The sequence below is a fragment of the Hippopotamus amphibius genome, chromosome X (assembly GCF_030028045.1).
Source record: "Hippopotamus amphibius kiboko isolate mHipAmp2 chromosome X, mHipAmp2.hap2, whole genome shotgun sequence".
In the NCBI taxonomy this organism is placed as follows: domain Eukaryota; kingdom Metazoa; phylum Chordata; class Mammalia; order Artiodactyla; family Hippopotamidae; genus Hippopotamus; species Hippopotamus amphibius.
The window spans coordinates 2,335,785-2,355,133 of record NC_080203.1 but is presented as its reverse complement, the minus strand read 5'-3'; the positions used below and the strand labels follow the sequence as shown (position 1 = coordinate 2,355,133).

At 51.4% G+C, this 19,349-nt stretch overlaps 1 protein-coding gene and 1 pseudogene across 1 annotated transcript; both read left to right on the top strand.

The window, feature by feature from the left end:
• On the top strand, positions 1 to 5,652 carry LOC130842006 (olfactory receptor 1D2-like; annotated as a pseudogene).
• A 10,299-nt stretch (positions 5,653 to 15,951) lies between these two features.
• On the top strand, positions 15,952 to 17,140 carry LOC130842232 (cancer/testis antigen 1-like). Its single transcript, XM_057718876.1, has 2 exons — positions 15,952 to 16,682; positions 16,859 to 17,140. The coding sequence occupies exons 1-2, from the start codon at positions 15,952 to 15,954 to the stop codon at positions 16,995 to 16,997; spliced, it is 870 nt and encodes a 289-aa protein (XP_057574859.1). The 3' UTR covers positions 16,998 to 17,140.
• The last annotated feature ends 2,209 nt before the right edge of the window (positions 17,141 to 19,349 follow it).

Below are 19,349 nucleotides of genomic sequence, written 5' to 3'. Positions count from 1 at the left end.
GCTGTTGCTGGACAAGAGGCCGATGATCTGTTCCAGCTTCTGGCGCAGCTTCTGCTTCCGGCAAGAGGCGTCCAGGTCCAGAGCGGTGAGAACCTGGGGGAGCAGGCCCCGAGCTGGGCCCTCGAGGCCGCGGCTCCTCCCGGCCACGCCCCCCCCACCCCCCGCTCCCCGCTCCGCACCCCCTCCCCGGCGAGAGCGCCCCCCTCCCTCGGGCCTCAGCGCCTCCCTCCCCTCCAGGGCCCTGGGCACGTGGGGAGGGGCCCGGCCCCCCTCCTCTACCACCTCTGAGCATCCCAGGGCCCCAGGGCTCAGGGCTTGGGCCGCGTCTCCCTCCGCAGCTGCCCGCGGGCCCCCTGGTGAGCCCTCCAGGCTCAGGGCTCGCAGGGCCCTGCGGTCCACCCCTTCCATTCCCGACTCCAGCCAGGAATCCGGTCCTGAAGCCCGCGCGTCTGTCTTCCCTGCCCACCTGCTCTGCAGTCACACACCAGGCAGGTGGGCTGTCTGTCTGTTGAGACATTTTTCTCCTGCTTTGCTGTAGCTTTTTGAACAGATTTAAGAAAGTTAATTTAGTCTTTCTCTAGGAAGTCCAATACCTCTGCTTCCTCATGAACATTTTCTGCTAACTTCTTTTCATCCTGTGAATGGGCTGTATTCACTTGTTTCTGTGCATGCCTCTTAATTTTTCATTGAAAGCTGGCCATCTTGAGTATTATAATGTGGTTAATGTGGAAATTGGATTCTTCCCGCTCTTCAGGGTTTGTTTTGTTGCTTTCTCTGAGTTGTGGTTGCTGATTGGTTTGGTGAGTTTTCGAAACTGTTTTCCAAAAATTACGTTTTATCATGTGTGCTCTCTGAATTTTCTGTTCTTTCAGCTTTTGGTCAGTTAGTTGGTTTGAGAGAGATTTCCTTAAACACTCAGAGACAAAAAAAAAAGAAATAAAGAAAGAAAATGAAGCATAAGCTACTCTCCTGGGCTCTGTCGATTGGCTCTGTGTTGGGGCACTCCTTCAATGCTTAGCCGCAACTCTGCCTTAGCCTTCATTCCTTATGCTTTTCGGAGCCTAAATAACCCCCGGAGGTGAAATGATAGTGTTACGGTATCTATCGTCAGGTCTTTTGTGAGAGTGTATCCAGCCCTGGGCATGCATATGACTTTCTGGATTCCCCATCACAAGCAGGAGCTTTTCAAAGCCAATATTTCCAAAGGTGACCTTCCCCAGTTTTTCCTCCAAGGCCTTTGGTGTGTCTATTGTTTGCCCCGGCTGTAATTTTGTTTTTGCCCCAAGAGGCTGCCGCTTGTTCATTGTTTTCAAGGAACAGGCTCTTAGCTGCTTTTCTGCCCTGAGAGAGTTGAGTTAGGTGAGATAAAGGCCGGTGTCCTGTGTCAGAGAATCCCCAGATAGGTCCAAACAGACAAACCCAGTTCCTTGGGAAAGAAGTCTGCTCTTCTCTTCTCTGGAGCCAAGTATCACACGGGGAATGCAGCCTGCTGCTGTACTGGGGAGGGGTGTGCGGGCAAGGCTAAAATTCAAACACCAGAAAGTTCTCCTGTGTTGAAGTCATCTTTTTCTTCTTTGGTCACTGGGAACATTTGATTATATTCGTGAGCTCTGACAACATTGATGGTGACCATTTTTGCTAAACATCTCATTGTTTCTGTGGAGGGACAGGCCCTTGGAAGTCCAGCTTCTGCTGTTTTTGCGGATGTCACTCTTGGGCTTTCTTTTTAAAGAGGAGAGGAAACCCCGTGCTGAAAAGTAGCACTGGGAGTGAGGAGAGGCCACTGATCGTGCCTCCTGACCCTGAGGTATAGGTACAGGGGTGTGATAAGAAAAGATGTGTACCTTGGAGAGGGCTGCAGAAGGTAGCGTCTGCAGGGTGCAGAGCTGGGCCTTCTTTATGGTGGGAGGTAGAGGGATGCTTTGAGAAGAGACTGATTACAAACGATGAGTTCCAGAGCACCCAGTGAAGGTTGGGGTCTGAGGGGAGGGGTTTGGACGAGGCATTTGGGTTGAGGGAAAGGACGTCCATGCTGTGGTGCTTTGAGATGAGGCTTTGATTCCAGTCTCACTATGGATTTTAAAAATCCAGCAGGAATGTCAGATTTTACAAGTGCCATTGTAGCCTCCAATAGAGATTTATAATATAGTTTTCCTTTCCCACCAATTTGTGTGATTATTTACCTGAATAGATGTCATGATATCAGTCGTCCTTATGTTCCTACTTGGTGCCTTATCCCTTCAATACTGCTGCACCGGTTTTGAATCTATTGAAGATTTTTGCCTCATTATTCTTCTGTGTGTATGCTGTTGTCACCGGATTTTGGTTTCAGTGTCATGCTGGCTTGAGGCCAGCTTGATTCAGTGGTGAATCAGACAGATGTCATTCCTTCCCTTGTAAAGTCTTGGCAATTAGGTAGGGGACTCGTGAGTTGAAAACCTGATGAACTAAAAGAATTTTCTCTTAAACTCAACGGGATTAAAAGCACGTGCTTATTTTTAGGTGCAGGTCTGTGAGATCGTTTCCAGTGTCTTCCGGGAGTGTTTGCTTGCTCATCACCTGCCTGTTCTTGAGTCAATATTTTAAAATCAGATTCTTAGTTTTTTAAAATACTTTAGTCAGTTTTTATTTTATTTTTTTAATTAAAAAGTTTTTATTTAGTATTTATTGGCTGTGTTGGGTCTTCATTGATGCACGCAGACTTTCTCTAGTTGTGGCGAGCGGGGGCTACTCTTCGTTGTGGTGCATGGGCTCCTCATTGCCGTGGCTGCTCCTGTTGCGGAGCACGGGCTCTGGCCGCATGGGCTTCAGTAGTTGTGGCACACGGGCTCATCGTTGTGGCTCATGGGCTCAATAGTCGTGGCACACGGTCTCAATAGTTGTGGCTCACGGGCTGAATAGTTGCGGCAAACGGGCTCAATAGTTGTGGCACACGGGCTTACTTGCTCCGCGACACGTGGGATCTTCCTGGAGCAGGGATTGAACCCGTGTCCCCTGCATTGGCAGGTGGATTCTTAACCACTGTGCCACCTAGGAAGCCCCCTTAGATTCCCAGTTCATCTGGATTTCAGGTTGGTGAGTGTAGATCTGTCTATCTAGTGGCGTCACGCCACACGAGCATTTAGCCTTTGTGGGTTCCATGACATGGACTTGAGAAGGAGAGACAAAGTCACAGGGACATAACTTCTTAGACATGCCCTTATGTGTGACAAGGCCTCGTGAGCCTTGAACCCCTAACTGTGCTTGTGCCCCAAAGCGAGTCCATCACAGACACCGCCTGAAAGCCTCGATAACATCCAAGAGAACAGTCTGGGAAACCGATACATGTTTATCATTGAAAGAAAGGTGGAAGTAAAGATTTCACCCCCCCCCCCAGAGATCACCACTGTTGGTGAGCGTTCTGGTGAACACCATTTCGTGAATCTTTGTGCGAATATATACACATGAATAGATATGTCTGTGTATACGCCTGTGAAGTAGATCTGTCTAAGGACACTCTCTCTCTCTCTCTCTCTCTCTCTCTCTCTCTCTCACGTGTGCACACAGAGACAGAATTGTTCCTAGTGGCCATCACCCAGACTCTTACCTGGATAAAACACAAAGGCCCTCAGGGGTCCAACCAGCGGTCTCACCTTGACAACTCAACTGCCCTTGCTGTCTCCAGCCACTCTCCCCAAACCAGGCCTCGCGTTCAGGTCTCTCTGTCTTCTTCTCTGGCCGGTTCTTCTTTCCTCCCAGGGAAGCAGGCGGAGCGCCCGCCCAAGCTGAGTCACAAGGAAAGCCTCAGCTCGCCCCTCCTGCATTCTGTGGCGACCAGACAGCCCCACGACGAGTGAGTCTTGTCGTTACTGCCCCAGTCTGGAGTTCCTTCCCCAAATGTCACAAGTACGGTTTTAGCCACCGAGGAAGGTTGTGGTGCATGTTACCCCAGACTGCCTCTGGCCTTGTGGACGGATGTGTTTCCAGCGCATATCGACAGAAACCAGAAGCCATGGTGAGAGGCGACCCAACCGTCATCTCGGAATTCCTCCTCCTGGGACTGTCCGAGGTGCCTGAACATCAGCCCCTCCTCTTCTGTCTGTTCCTGTGCACGTACCTGGTCGCTGTGGTGGGGAACCTGCTCATCGTTCTGGCCATCAGCTCCATCTCCAGCCTCCACACCCCCGTGTACTGCTTCATAGCCACCCTGTCCCGCGTGGACATCTGCTTCACCTCCGCCATGGTACCAAAGATGCTGCTAAACATCCAAACCCAGAGCCAAGCCATCCCCTACGCAGCATGCCTCACGCAGATGTACTTCCTAATTGTGTTTGCAGAGCTGGACAGTGTCCTCTCGGCAGTGATGGCCTATGACAGAGTTGTAGCCGTCGGTCACCCTCTCCACTCCACCACACCCAGGAGCCCCAAATTCTGCATCACATCTCTGTCTGTGGCTCTGGCGGTCACAAACATCTATCCCTGACCCTCACCCTCCTCGCGAGTAGCCTGTCATTCCGCGCAAGTGTCAGAATCCACCACATCTTCTGCGAGCTGTGCGCCTTGCTGAAGCGCTCCTGCTCAGATATCCGCATCGGCGAGTTGGTGGTTTACAGCGCGGGGGGCGCTGTCTGTCTGTCACTCCCTTCCTCTTTATTTCTGTCTCCTACGTGCGCATTTTCTCAGCCATCCTGAGACTTCGGTCTTCGCAGGGCAAGCTGAAAGCCTTCTCCACTTGCAGTCCCCACCTGGCCGTGGCGTCACTGTTCCACGGGACCCTATTTGGGGCGAACCTGTGACCCTCGTCCTCCTGCGCAGCCGAGGACTCAGTGGCCACGGCGCTGTATGCGGCGGTGGCTCCCATGCTCCGCGCTTTCATTTACAGTCTGAGCAACGAGGACGTGGAGGGGGCCCTGAGGCGCCTCCTGGGCTGGAGAAGGGTCTGGTCCTGGTGACAGCAAGACAAAGATGCCTTTTCTTCTCCTTGCCTTCAGGTGGGAGCGGACCGTCCAGGACACGGATGTGTTCTGCCCAAGTCAGGGGTCCAGCTCGGCCCCGAATCTCTGCTGTCCTCGCGTTCATCTGCTCATTCCGCCACTCCTCCCTGAGCGACTCTCGTGTGTCAGGCCGCGGGGGGACAGCCTGCCTGCGCGAGCACTTAATTTTCCATTCATTCTATATGTCTTTCGAGATGCGCCTCAAACCCTGACGGCCCCGTGAATTCTTACCACGTCACAAGTAATGGAGCGTTCCGTTGTGTGCTGAGCAGGCACTCTTTTGAGTGCGTATGTGTAATGACTCAACGTCCAAAACATCCTGTGATGGAGACGCCATCATATCCCCATTTTCTAGCTGAGGAACGTCATCAGAGAAGTGATGGCATCCTCACCTGCTTGTGGGGGAGTCCCTTCTCAAGAGAACAAAAGCTGCCATGGGCGGCTCCCGTCACCAGGTGGCAGTAGACGCACGGGTTGAGGAAGGAGCCGGGGGCCCCTCAAAGGGCTGCGCGGACCCACCCTGCCGTGTGACACACTTCCCAGACCACAGACTTACCTGCTGCCTTCACAAAGGACATTCCTCGTGCACGTGAAGAGAATGCATGCACCACCCCCACCACCCGCCCCTTTCTCGGCACGTGCACGTGACAACAGTCACAGCTGTGTGGCTGGGAGCCTTTTCCAGGGATGGATACGATGATGGTCCGTCCCATGTTCTCTGCTACAAGATGGGCTTTTCAGCCTCCTCTTGGGAGGTGGGCTCCGTGTCCCCGACACTTGAATCTGGGCTGGCTTGTGACTATTAATTTCCAAAATTGACTTAAGAAGAGATGAACAATTTTTTTACACTAAAACTAAAGGGAGAGTTTGAAAGGTGGCCAAAGATTTAGCCCAAAGAGAAAGAGAAATCAGGTCCGCATTATTTCATCCAACTTCAAGAAAGGGACACAGTTTGAAGGTATTAGCCTGCTGTGGTCCCCTTTGCCTGGTAAAGCAATAAAGTATTCTTTTCTACTTCAGCCCCCACATAAAAGAAATTCACGAAAGAGAATATTCACCTATACCAAATTATTCTTTAAAATCAATAAGATTAACTTTAGCCTGGAAATGGAAACTCATGGGCATGCACACACCTACACATACAGAAAGAAAAAAAAAATCAAGGACAGAAACCACCTGTTAAAAGAGTATCATAGCACAACTTACTACTCACTCTGCCTTTTTTTCTTAGCCCTTAGCAATTCTTTTAGCTCTTTTTTCTCTACCTCCATGAGGCCAGAGATTTTGTCTGTCCTATTTATGTGACATTAATAGGTGCTCAGTAAATACGGGTTGAATGAAGGACTGAGAGAATGTAATTACATATAATTCACTGCATTGATAGGTTGATTGATAAGTATCCAAGGGTGTGTATGCAAGGGTGTCTATCTTAACTGGTTTCTTATTGTTAATGTAATTGATGCTCCTTGTAAATTATCAACAACAATGCAATAGAATGGACAAGGAAGTGAACAGAAATTCATGGAAAGAGAAATACGAGTGGTTTTTTAAAAATTTTTTATTAATTTTTATTTGTTTATTGGCTGCATTAAGTGTTTGTTGCTGCACGCAGGCTTTCTCTATTTCCAGTGAGCAGGGGTGACTCTTTGTTGTGGTGGTGGGCTTCTCATTGCAGTGGCTTCTCTTGTTGTGGAGCATGGGCTATAGGCATGCAGGCTTCAGTAGTTGTGGCACGTGGGCTCAATAGTTGTGACTCACGGGCTCTAGAGCACAACCTCAGTAGTTGTGGCTCACGGGCTTTGTTGCTTCAAGGCATGTGGGATCTTCCCGGAGCACGGCTCGAACCTGTGTCTCCTGCACTGGCAGGCGGATCCTTAACCACTGCGCCACCAGGGAAGTCCCAAAATGCAAGTGGTTTTTAAACATAAGGAGAGACAATTGCATTCATAATTTCAGAAATGCAAATTGAACTCACAATGAAATTCCCTTTCTCAACTCTCAGATACCAAAATCCAAAAAGATAGAAATATAATTTCCCACAAAAAGACTTCAGACTTGCAGTGTTTTATGGGAAAGTTTTACTTTTTAATGTTCATGGAATATACACATACCATAATGTACTCCAAAGATGGAAAACCAGCAAATTTTTAAGAAGCTACTATGACCCTGATACTGAATCACCTTCAGTTAAGTAGAGAAGAAACCTTTGCGATGGTCAAAGTAATATTCATAGGGCAAATAACAACCTTAAGAGGATTCAATATAAATTGATTAAGCATTCAAATCCAGAAGGTATTAAAATGACAACAGAAACACCAAAACAAAACACGGAAGGTGAAAAGTAATAAAGATAAAAGCAAGTAGCTTGAAAAACTCATGTAGTATAGGGCAAGGAAACCAAGATCTGGTCCCTTGAAAAGAGCAACAACATAGACAAAGAAGAAAAATCCAGACAGACACCATTAGAAATGAGAAGACAATCTAACAACAGATATAGACATATGGAGGACATTTTAAAAATTCACAAAAATACTCCATATTGTTTTATGACAATCAGTTTTAAACTCTAGATGGGATGGGCAACTTTCTAGGAAAGTATGGAAAATATATGCAGCTCAAGAGGAGGTAGGAAAACAAAGCTGATCAAACAGCTTAGAAGAAATAGAATAAAAGATTTGCTTTTCCAGAAGGCACTAGGTCTTAGTCTAGTAAACTTTTTAGCACAGATGATACAATGTTATTTAACCTGTTGCAGAGCATAAAGAAGAAAACTTCTCAAGTTATTCCATAAGGCTGGCATTACTCCTGAAATACCTAAACTTGAGCTGAAGCCAGCACACAAAGTGAAAAGGGTTTAAAAGTGATGAAGAACATGTATCTTAAAACAATTTGGCCAACTTAGTACTAATGCCGAAACGCTGGGCATTCCCATTACGATCGGGACAACTGTCATTGAACATTTTTGTCAAAATTCTAGCCTAGCAATAAAGTGGAAATAGATGTATTAACTATTAACATCGGAAAGGAAGGGGTAAAAGTTATGATCATATGTAAATATGATTATCTTTCTAGAAAACTCAAGATAATCAGCTGAAAAACTGCTAGAGCTAGAGGATCAATCAAATGTAACAAGTGAGAAATAAGTAATGCAAAAATCCATACTACGACTCCAGTCCATGGGGAAAAAACTACTTAAAAGTGGCATTGGAGGGGACCTACCTGGTGGTCCAGTGGGTAAGACTTCATGCTCCCAATTCAGGGCGCCCAGGTTCCAGCCCTTGTCAGGGAACTAGATCCCACATGCTGCAACTAAAGATACTGCAGCCAAATAAATAAATAAATAAAAATATGTTTTTAAAGTGGCATTGGAAAAATATCCTAACACAATAGTAACCAGGATAAAATATTACCTTAGCAAGAATAAGAGGAGCTTATGTAAAGAGACTGAAGAGGTTCTCTTGAGAGAACCTGGTCAAAGGAAGGGACATAACACCTTTTGGTTTCAGGCATGTAGAACCCGAATATAATCTTTTTTTTTTTTTTATTTTGATGAAAGACTTTTACTGCTCATTTAGAAGAATAAATGTCAGAGAAAAAAAAATGTGATCACTGAGGACTTTTTGTACCAGACGTTAAAGGGTAAGATACTTTAAAGAGAGTGCTATTGGCAGACGAATCAACATACAGATCATGTGAATATGCATCCATCCTCACAATAGAGCATGAGGGTGATGGAAGAGATCACGAAGGAAAACTGATAGATTTGGCAACATAAAAATGAAAAGACAATCCACTCCCTAGAATAATGGAAATAAAAACAAAAATAAATAAGTGGGACCTAATGAAATTTAAAATCTTCTGCACAGCAAAGGGAACTATAAGCAAGATGAAAAGACAACCCTCAGAATGGGAGAAAATATTTGCAAACGAATCAACAGACAAAGGACTAATCTCCAAAATATATAAACAATTCATCCAGCTCAATATCAAAAAAACAAACAACCCAATCAAAAAATGGGCAGAAGACCTAAATAGGCATTTCTCCAAAGAAGACATGCAGATGGCCAAGAGGCACGTGAAGATGTGCTCAACATCACGAATAATTAGAGAAATGCCAATCAAAACTACACTGAGGTCAGGGTCATCAGAAAATCTACAAACAGTAAATGCTGGAGAAGGTGTGGAGAAAAGGGAACCCTCTTGCACTGTTGGTGGCAATGTAAATTGATAACAGCCACTATGGAGAACAGTATGGAGGTTCCTTGAAAAACTGAAAACAGAGTTACCATATGACCCAGCAATCTCACTGCTGGGCATATACCCAGAGAACGCCATCATTCAAAAAGACACATGCACTCCAATGTTCACTGCAGCACTATTTACAATAGCCAGGACATGGAAGCAACCTAAATGTCCATCAACAGATGAATGGATACAAAATTGTGGTACATATATACAATGGAATATTTTTACTCAGCTGTAAAAAGCAATGAAACTGGGATATGTGTAGAGACATAGATGGACCTAGAGACTGTCATACAGAGTGAATTGAGTCAGAAAGAGAAAAACAAATATTGTATATTAACACATATATGTGGAATATAGAAAAATGTTACAAATCAACTGGTTTGCAAGGCAGAAACAGAGACACAGATATAGAGAACAAACACGTGGACACCAAGTGGGGAAAGCGGGGGGCAGGGGTTGGGGGGGAATGAATTGGGAGGTTGGGATTGCCATATATACATTAGTAATAAGAAAAAAATATCAAATTGTATTCCTAAATGTATGCAGTTTATTGTATGTTAACTGGATCTCAATAAAAGTTCTTTAAAAAATGAAAAGACAAATCAAGTGGGAAAAGAGCTGACATTTATATAACAAACACTAATATCCTTTGTAGTATGATACAAACATATATAATACAAACATATATTTGGTCTTTGTCCCTGGTTCCTGACATAAAACTCTCAGAACTTCCTGCATGACAGAAGCATCTTTTGTTCTAATATGGCAACTCTTGTCAACCGCTAGATAGCTCCAGGACGGGGCTGCTCACCAGAAAACCAGCTCTTTATCAGGAGCTTGGAACCGTCATTCCCATCCCTTCCTCTCAACATCTTGAGAGAGGAGAGAGACTGGAGACTGATTTATTACTCTTGCCCACTTGATGAAACCGCCACAAAACCCTCTAAACGGTGATTTTCCACGTGCTTCCGGGTTGGTGAGCACATCTATGTGCTGGGAGGATGGAACGCCCCAACTCCAGGGATAGACGCTCTTGTGCTCAGGACTCTTCCAGACCTTGCTCTATGTAACTCTTCACCTGGCTTTTCATTGCAATCCTTTATAATATACAAATACACATAAGTGTGTTCCTGAGTTCTGTGAGCCATTCTAGCAAAATGTTGAGCCTGAGGAGGGGGTCATGGGAACCTCCGATTTATAGCCAATTTGTCTGAAGCATAGGGGGCCCCTGGGACTTGAAAGTGACATGTAAAGTGGGGGACAGTCTGGTTGGACCGAGCCTTTAACTTGTGAGGTCTCTGCTACTCCAGGCACTTAGTGTCAGATTTGAATTAAATCGTTGAATACTCGGTATCTGGAGAATCAGAGAATTGATGGTTGGTGTTGGAGAACACCCCATCCTGAAGTCACCTTCAAAACAAGTCTAAGAATCTGAATTTCCAAAATACTCCTCTAACCTGACCCAGTAAGTTTAGTGAAAATCCACTATATGAGATAATGTGTGCCATTCACTACCACTCCCCACCTCAAATCCAACGGTTCCATATTAGGAGAAACACCTGGCTTAAGTTGATTCAAATGTTTGAAAACAACAATTTCTAAAATGTACACTCTCTGTCTTTTATTCAAAGGATCACTATAGGTTTATAAAATGTGTAATACTCATAAGCAATTTATTCCCTTCCTCATAGAATTGAAAATGAACACTTTCCCACTTGGGTATTAAAAATAAAATCTGTTGTTTTGTCCTGAGGCTGTTTCTGAAAGGTTCGCCTCTCACAGATTAAAATGCCAACCTTCACACATTGGTGCGGAAGCTTGAGAGCTCATCGATCCTTCTCCCAGTGGACACAATTATATACTCCAACTTGACAGAAATTGTTCTATCCTTTTCTTTTCTTCAAAATCACTAGTGTCTTCTAGTGATTTGAGCCTGAAAGGTCATTTTAGCATCCAGCCTAAAGTCCATCAGATGCAAGGTAAGTGTAAAATCATGGAAGCCCCGCATGAGTAGAGACTTAGAGAACATCTAGTCCTGTCTCTTCTATGATTTAAGTATTCGCTTTGGCATTCCCACAAAGCAGTGTGGGAACACGGAGAAACTTGAAACAGCATATGGAGTGTAGGCTGTGACAGTTATTACTACGGATTAAAAGCACAGGCATAGGGACTTCCCTGGTGGCACAGTGGTTAAGATTCCGCCTGTGAATGCAGGGGACTCGGGTTCAAGCCCTGGTCCGGGAAGATCCCACATGCCACAGAGCAACTAAGCCCATGCGCAGCAACTAGTGAGCCTGCGCTCTAAAGCTCGAGAGCCACAACGAGTGAGCCCACGTGCCACAACTACTGCAGCCCGTGCTCCACAACAAGAGAAGCCACCACAATGAGAAGCCTGCCACCGTGACCAAGAGTAGCCCCTACTCATCGCAACTAGAGAAAGCCCTCGTGAAGCAACGAAGACCCAACACAGCCAATAAATACAGAAATAAATACAAATTTATTTTTTAAAAAAGCGAGCCATAGACGTGGAGTAGCCAGACGGAGGACTCTGTGGCTTGGCCCCTCGCCATCTCCTCCGGCCTTTGTCTGGTAAGCCCTCTTCTACCGCACACTCTTTGTATGTGAGAAATCAAAGCTGCATTGCCCTGAGCCCTTTTGGAACCAGCGTTCCGGGTGTGGTCCAGATGCGGACAGCTCGCTGCCCTCCCGTGTGATGTGGGGGGCACAGTGAGACGGAAGTCCGCTTCTGGGTGCCCTTCCTGTGAGTCCAAGAACCGCGGTTTCTGTGGGAGTCCTAGCAGAGTGTGTGTGTGCAGTGGGAGGCAGGGTGCCCTGGGGGGTGTGTTGGGCCACCTTAGACCTGCTGCTGACAACAGACCGCCGGGAGCATCTCTGTGCAGCTGGGAGACAACCGACCACCCGGGAGCATCTCTTTGGGTGACAGCTGACCGCCAGGGAGCATCTCTTTGGGCGACAGCCCACAACCAGGGAGCATCTCCCTGCAGCCAGGTGACAGCCAACTGCCCAGGAACATCTCTTTGGGCAACAGTCAACCGCCAGGGAGCATCTCCCTGCAGCCGGGCAACAGCCAACTGCCGGGGAGTAACTCTTTGGGCGACATTCGACGGCCCGGGAACATCTCTGTGCAGCTAGGCCACAGTCGACTGCCCAGGAGCATAGCTTTGGGAAACAACCAACTGCCCAAGAGCATCTCTCTGCAACCGGGCGACAACCGACCACCAGGGAGCATCACTTTGGGCGACATCTGAGTGCACGGGAGCATCTCTGTGAAGCTGGGTGACGGCCGACTTCCTGGGAGCATCTCCTTGGGGGACAGCCAACCGCCTGGGAGCCTCTTTTTGGGAAACAGCCAACCGCCCGGGAGAATCTCCCTGCAGCCAGGCGAGAGCCGACCACCCAGGAGCATCTCTGTGCAACTGGGCAACAGCCAACCACCTGGGAGCATCTCTCTGCAGGAGGTGACAACTGACCACCAGTGAGCATCTCTTTCGGCAACAGCCAACCGCCCAGGAGCATCGCTGTGAAGTGCGGTGACAGACAACCGTGCAGGAGCATCTCTCTGGGCAACAACCGACCACTCGAGAGCATATCTTTTGGTGACAATCGACCCCAAGGGAGCATTGCTGTGAAGTTCGGCGACAGCTGATCACGTGGTCGCATCACTTTGGGTGACAGCCGACCGCCCAGGACCATCTCTTTGGGCAACAGCCAACGGCCTGGGAATATCTCTGTGCAGCTGGGCGAGAGCCGACTGCCGAGGAGCATCTCTTTCGGCAACAGCCGACCACCCGGGAGCATCACTTTGGGCGACAGCTGACTGCCCGGGGGCATCTCTCTGCAGCCGGTGACTGCTGACCGCCCTGGAGCATCTCTTTTGGCACCAACCGACCACCCAGGAACATCTCTTGGGTGACAGCCGACCGCCCAGGAACATCTCTTGGGTGAGGGCCGACCACCCAGAAACATCTCTTTGGTCGACAGCCGACCACCTCGGATCATTTCTGTGCAGCTGGGTGACAGCTGACTGCCCGGAAGCATGTCTTTGGGCAACAGCCGACCACCCGGCAGCATCTCTGTGCAGCCGGGCGACTACCGACCGCACGGGAGCATCTCTTTGTGTGACAGCCGACTGCCCAGGAGCATCTCTTTGGGAGACAGCCGATCACCCAGGAGCATCTCCCTGCAGCCGGGCAACAGCCAACCGCCCGAAAGCATCTCTATGCAGTCGGGTGACAGCCGACCACCTGGGAGCATCACTTTCGGCGACAGCCTACCGCCGGGAGTTTCTCTTTGCGTGATAGCCGACGTCTGGGAGTTCTTCCCCGTGGCTGGGCGACAACTGACCTCCTGGGAGAATCTCTTTGGGTGACAACGGACCATGCAGGAGCTTCTCTGTGCAGCTGGATGACAGCTGACGGCCCGGGAGCATCGCTCTGCATCCAGACGACAACCAACCGCCTGGGAGCATCTCTTTGGGTGACAATCGACCATGCGGGAGCATCCCTGTGCTTCTGGCTGACAGCCAACCACCCAGGAGCATCTCTTCGGGGGACAGCTGACCGCCCAGGAGCATCTCTTTGGCTGGCAGCCAACCACCTGGGAGCAGCTCCCTGCAGCCAGGCGGCAGCTGACCACCTTCGAGCATCTCTTTGGGCGACAACCGACTGCCCAGGAGCTTCTCTATGCACCTGGGCGACAGCCCACCGCCGGGGAGCATCTCTTTGGGTGACAGCCAACCACCCAGGAGCAACTCTTTGGGCAACAGCCATCCACCCGGGAGCATCTCTGTGCAGCTGGGGGACAGCAGACCGCCCAGGAGCATCTCTGTGCAGCTGAGAGACAGCCGACCACCTGGGAGCATCTCTTTGGGAGACAGCCAATTGCCCAGGAGCATCTCTCTGCAGCTGGGTGACAGCTGACCGCCCGGGAGCATCTCTTTGGGCATCAGCCCACCACCCAGGTGCATCTCTTTGGGTGACAGCCGAACACCTGGGAGTATCTCCCTGTGCCCAGTTGACAACAGACCACCTGGGAGCATCTCTTTGGGCAACTACTGACCATTCATGAGCATCTCTGTGCAGCTGGGCGACAGCTGACGGCCGGGGAGCATCTCTCTGCAGCCAGACAACAACGGACCGCATGGGAGCATATCTTTGGGTGACGGCCGACCACCCGGGAGCATCTCCTTGGGCAACAGCAGACCACCCGAGGGCATCTCCCTGCAGCCTGGTGACAGCCGACGGCCCGGAACATCTCTCTGCAGCCGGGTGACAGCTGACTGCACTGGAGCACCTCTTTGGGCGACAGCCGACCGCCCGCGAGCATGTCTCTGCAGCCGGGCGCGCGGTGACATGGTGGTGGCGGCCCGCAGGCGGCTGTGGCGGGAGTGGGTACAGCCTGCAGATCCGCAGGCGCAGGGCCCCGGCTGCGTGCGGAGAGCCCCCCGGTCCGAGGGACGCTCCTGAGGGACGCCTCCACCTCGGGGCCGCCTCTGGGGCCGGGGCAGGGCTGGGGAAGGACGGTAGCCAGCCCAGCACGGGGCGCAGCGGCCTGCAGGCAGCCGAGAGGAGCGTGGAGCCCAGGCCTGCCCGGGGCCCCTCCCGGCCCGCAGGTGTGAGGGGCGGGGCGGGGCCGCCCGGGAGCGGGAGCGGGAGGGCCCACACCCCCGGCAAGGGCCGCAGGCGAAGCCTGTGGCCCGGAGGGAGCCCGAGGAGGGGAGGGGACGGCCGGGAGCAGGGGAGAGGGTGGAATCAGCGTCCGTGACCGCAGCTGCTGTCCCCCCCCAGCTCCGTGGATTCCCGGAGCTTCCTTAGGGCGCCGGGCTGTGACCTGCTTTCGCACTGCCGTGTCTCAGCATCGTGGACTCCTGTCTCCATGCCGCCCCTCAGCTGGGGGAGTGGGAGGCCTCGGCTGTCGGATCTCTCGGGACGGCTAAGGTGGCTTCTCGGTGCCCGGGAAAGATGCTGGTGTTCCGTCTGCCCAGGTCGGTCGCTGGCCACCCCCCCACCCCACCCCCCCGCCGCTGAGAATGCTCACGTGACCACGGATGGGGCGAGCTGAGCAGCGCTCGCCTCTGGACGGAGCTTCTGAGTCCCTCCCCCCCCAGCTCACCCGTGGAAGCGCCCGCCCCCGCGGGATGCAGTGTGGAGACGGCCCTTGGGAGGCGATAGGGTCTGGACGGGGTCCTGAGGGTGGGGGCGGGGCCTCAGGGAAGACCCCAGCAGTCCCCACCGCCCCCCTTGCGGGAGACCCCTCTTCTCGGAGGTCCCGCGCGTCCCCTGCTGCTTGTGTTTTACCTGGGGTTTTACCCGGGGGAGGGTTGCAGGGGCGTGGGGCGGGCGCCTCACTGCCTGGAGCACATGGTTTGGGAGACGCCGTCAAGGCCTTGCGAGTGGGACGCTGTCGTGCCCGTCTCGGCGGTGGCTCTGTCTGGGCCAGGGCGGGAGGGGCCCATCTGCGCAGGCGCACGGGGGGCGCCCGAGAGGAGCTGGGCTTCGCGCGGGAGGCGAGGCTGTCCCGCCCTACGGGGTCTCCGGGGGCAGCCCGTGGGTGGCAGGGCGGGCTGGCGGCAGCCAATGGGGTGCCGGGAGGGGCCCTGAAGGGTGTCTGCGCAGGCGCGGTGGGCCTCCCTGGGCAGAAGGGGCGGGGCTTCGTGAGGGGCTCGGCCTCTCCTGAGTTGTCGTTGGCCTCGGAGCCGGAGGCGGCAACCATGGAGGCGTCCGACGACGACGACGCGGGTGGCGCGGCGGGCGGTGCAGGGGACCAGGGTGGCCAGGGTGGTCCTGGTGGCCCTGAGGGTCAGGCCGGTGCGGGCGCAGGCGGTGGTGGTGGTGGTGGTGGTGCGATTCCGAGGCGAGGGCCAGGCGGAGAAGCGGCGCCTGCGGCCGGATGGCCCCCAGCCCATCCGAATGAGTTGTATCCTTTGGGCAGAAGCCGCGGTGGCCGGGAGGCCGGAGTCCCCGGGGAGGCCGGGGTGGCTGAGGGCGGCGGGGGGCAGTGCAGGAAGGGGAGCGAGGACGGACCAGCGGCTGCTGGAAGGCAAAAGCTCCAGGGCAGTAGGAAGGCCAGGGCGGCCGAGGGGACAGGATGGGTGTGGGGGGGGACGGCCTGCGGGGCCGGAGGAGAAGGCGGGCAGAGTGGGTGCGGGGCGCGGCGGCACCGAGGAGAGGAGCCGGGCCGGGGGGACGGGTGGGGTGGGGTCTGTGGACGGTCGGAGGGCCACCCTCTGGGGGAAGCGGGCCTGGGCGACGAGGAGACTCGAAGCACAGGTGACGCTGGTGACAAATGGCGCCTTGACCAGTCCTCCTGCAGCGTCCTAAGAGTGCCGTTCCTGTGTCCCATAGAGGCGGAGGCGGCGCGGCGGGCCCTGGCTGCTTATGAGGAGCCTCACCTGCAGGGCGTTCAGAAGGAGCTGTCGGTGGACGGCAGCTTCCTGATTGTGTCAGTTCTAGAAGGGCCCCGGGCTGGGGGTGGGGGGGCAGAACGTGCTAAGGGCCAAGCTCAGACGGAGGGATACTTCCGTGGCTAAGTGTTGAGTCCAAAGAGACGGTGTGGTGGGCTGGGCCCCGGCACGCGTTCTCACAGTCAGCTTGATTTTCCTTTGTCCTCACTTTCAGGAGATGGACTGCTGAAGATAGTCGCTGCCTTCAAGTTTCCGTCAGGTCCTTTCTTGACGACCTTGCCCTGGTGCAGCAGGTCATGCAGCACTTTGGGCCCCTGTTTCCCCCTATGTCTCTACCAGGAAAAGGGGGCTGAGGCCCAGCCTTCTGCCCCATGCCAGGCGATGCTTCCTTTACTGAGGCATGGCTTCCTGTAGTAGATGCCACTTCATTCTTGGAGCCTACTGTTGTTTTTTGGGTGCTCGGGGCCCACTTGTTTCGTTTCCTGGTTGCTGGAGGAGGGAGATGATTGAATGGTTCTTATTGCATGAAATAAAACTGAACTACTGTTCTGCATCTGAGTTTCTTTTTGGCTACAGCACCAGTGTATTGCTTTTCTCCTTGGGTTGCAGGGAAGTTCTGAGATTCAGATACTCAAGCAGTACAAGGTGATTGAAGACAGTTTAGGAAATGGGAGAAAATGAAAATCAGTTAAGTCCTACCATTCAGCATTATGTTCTGTCAACGTTTTGGAACATTTTTTTTGGTTTTAAATTCTTTTCATTTAACACGTGAGCTTTTATTCTTTGCAAAAATCCTTCAAAAACATGCTTTTAAATGGAGGCATAAAAGATGCATTATAATGTAATCAGTGACAAATTTTTCTCTTGTTTTCCCTTATTATCGATAATGATTCAGTGGAATTCTTGTACGTAAGTTTCCGCATCAATGCTTATTTGCTGAAGATAGATTCCAAAAGGTGCAAATACTGAGACAAAAGTTTACTTTCCTAGTTATTTTTTAAAAACTCAGTTTTTACACCATTGCTCTCACAGTACACAACTGCTCTCCAGGAAATGTGCCCTCCCACCAGAATTCTGACATAGATGTCTCCCCACATCTATGTCACCATTGGGTTAGTTTCCTGCAAAAATAAAACACTGAGTTTGCACGTGAAGAGCAAACAACCCAGAAGCACGGCGATAGGAGTTTCGTAGTTTACTGGCTTTGTTTCGGACCCGTGAAGAAAAGTGCTCGGACACTTGGTTCAGCATCTGGGCAGGCGGACTTCGCTCCCTCTAAAGTATCCTGTGATCTTGGAAGTTTTACTTCTTCCTTTTCAATCCGGATGCCTTTTATTGACGGCTCTATCTCCTTATAATGGGCTGGATTTCACTTCCTGTGTTCATGCCAAGTGTTTTTGATTGGATAACAGACCTTGTATGCTTTCCCTTGGGTGCTGAGTATTTTTGTATCCCCAAACTGTTGTTTTCTTTTTTGGCCGTGCTGCATGGCTTGTGGTATCTCAGTTCTCTGACCAGTGGTTGCACCCGGGCCCCAGCAGTGAAAGCCCAGAATCCTAACCACTAGGCCACCAGGGACTCCCCTTAAACCTACTCTTGAACTTTGTTTCCAAGTGCTGTGGTTACTTGGAAACAGTCTGATTCTTTAGACTCTTGCTTCTAAGATTTGCTGCATGGTACTAGAGCAGTTTTTAGTGTAGAATTATTTTGCCACTACTGAGGCTGGCCCCTTCTGAGTGGCCTCCCTCAGGCCTCTTCAATTCCGAGGTTTCCATTCCGGCCAGTGGGACAGGTGTTCCTCCGGGTCCTGCTTGAGCCCTGAGCATCGTTACCCTGAATCCTTGCTGGAAGCCCTGTCCCAGGCCCGGGTGGTTTCCTCACACACTGGTGCTGATCAGCACCCCCTGATACTCCAGGGGGACCCTCAGCAGATCCCCAGGATCCTCTCTGCTTGCAGCTCTTGAGCTACAGCATCCCGGGCTCTAGGGCCCGACGTCAGACTCATCCTCCCTCCCTCACCCAGCGAAGCCCAGAATCAGCCTACCGCCGTGGCCTGACAGATGACTGGTGAAGCTGCCGGGTTGTTTTAAGATGGACGTCAGATTGCATCACTCTTCTGTTAAAAAAAAAATCTGCAAAAGGGACTCTTAGGGACAAAGCCAAAGAACTTACAGTGGCCTACAAAGCCAGACGGGATCCAGCCCGATTCCTCTCTGACCGTCTCCACTCTCACCCTTTCACTTGCTCAACTTGACTCAGCCGCACTGGCTTCCTGACCCTTTCAAAAATGCCAGGCCGGGGACTTTGCTGGTGGCCCAGTGGCTAAGACTCTGTGCTCCTAGCAGGGGACCCGGGTTTGATCCCTGGTCAGGGAGCTAGATCCCGCGTGTGCAACTAAAAGATGACGCAACTAAAAAGGTCCCACGTGCCGCAACTAAGACCTGGCGCAGCTAAATGAATGAATATTTAAAAACCAAACCAAACCAAACCAGAAAACGCCAGGCTGACTCCTGCATCAGGGCCTTTGCGCTGGTGCTCTCCAGACTGGAGCCCTCTTCCTCTGGGGATCCACCTGGCTCACCCGAAAAGCATTCCCGGCCACTCTGTTTAAAATTGCGTCCCGCTTTCTCCCCACCCGGACTCCTTTAACAGGTGTGTGTGGGCTAAGAGGGAGGTAGGAGCGCAATGATGGCAGCGCACGCGGG

Coding starts and splice junctions, on each gene's coding strand:
- LOC130842232 (XM_057718876.1), top strand. CDS start 15,952: ATGGAGGCGTCCGACGACGACGACGCGGGTGGCGCGGCGGGCGGTGCA. Junction 16,683..16,858: donor GACGGCAGCTTCCTGATTGT/GTCAGTTCTAGA, acceptor CCTCACTTTCAG/GAGATGGACTGCTGAAGATA.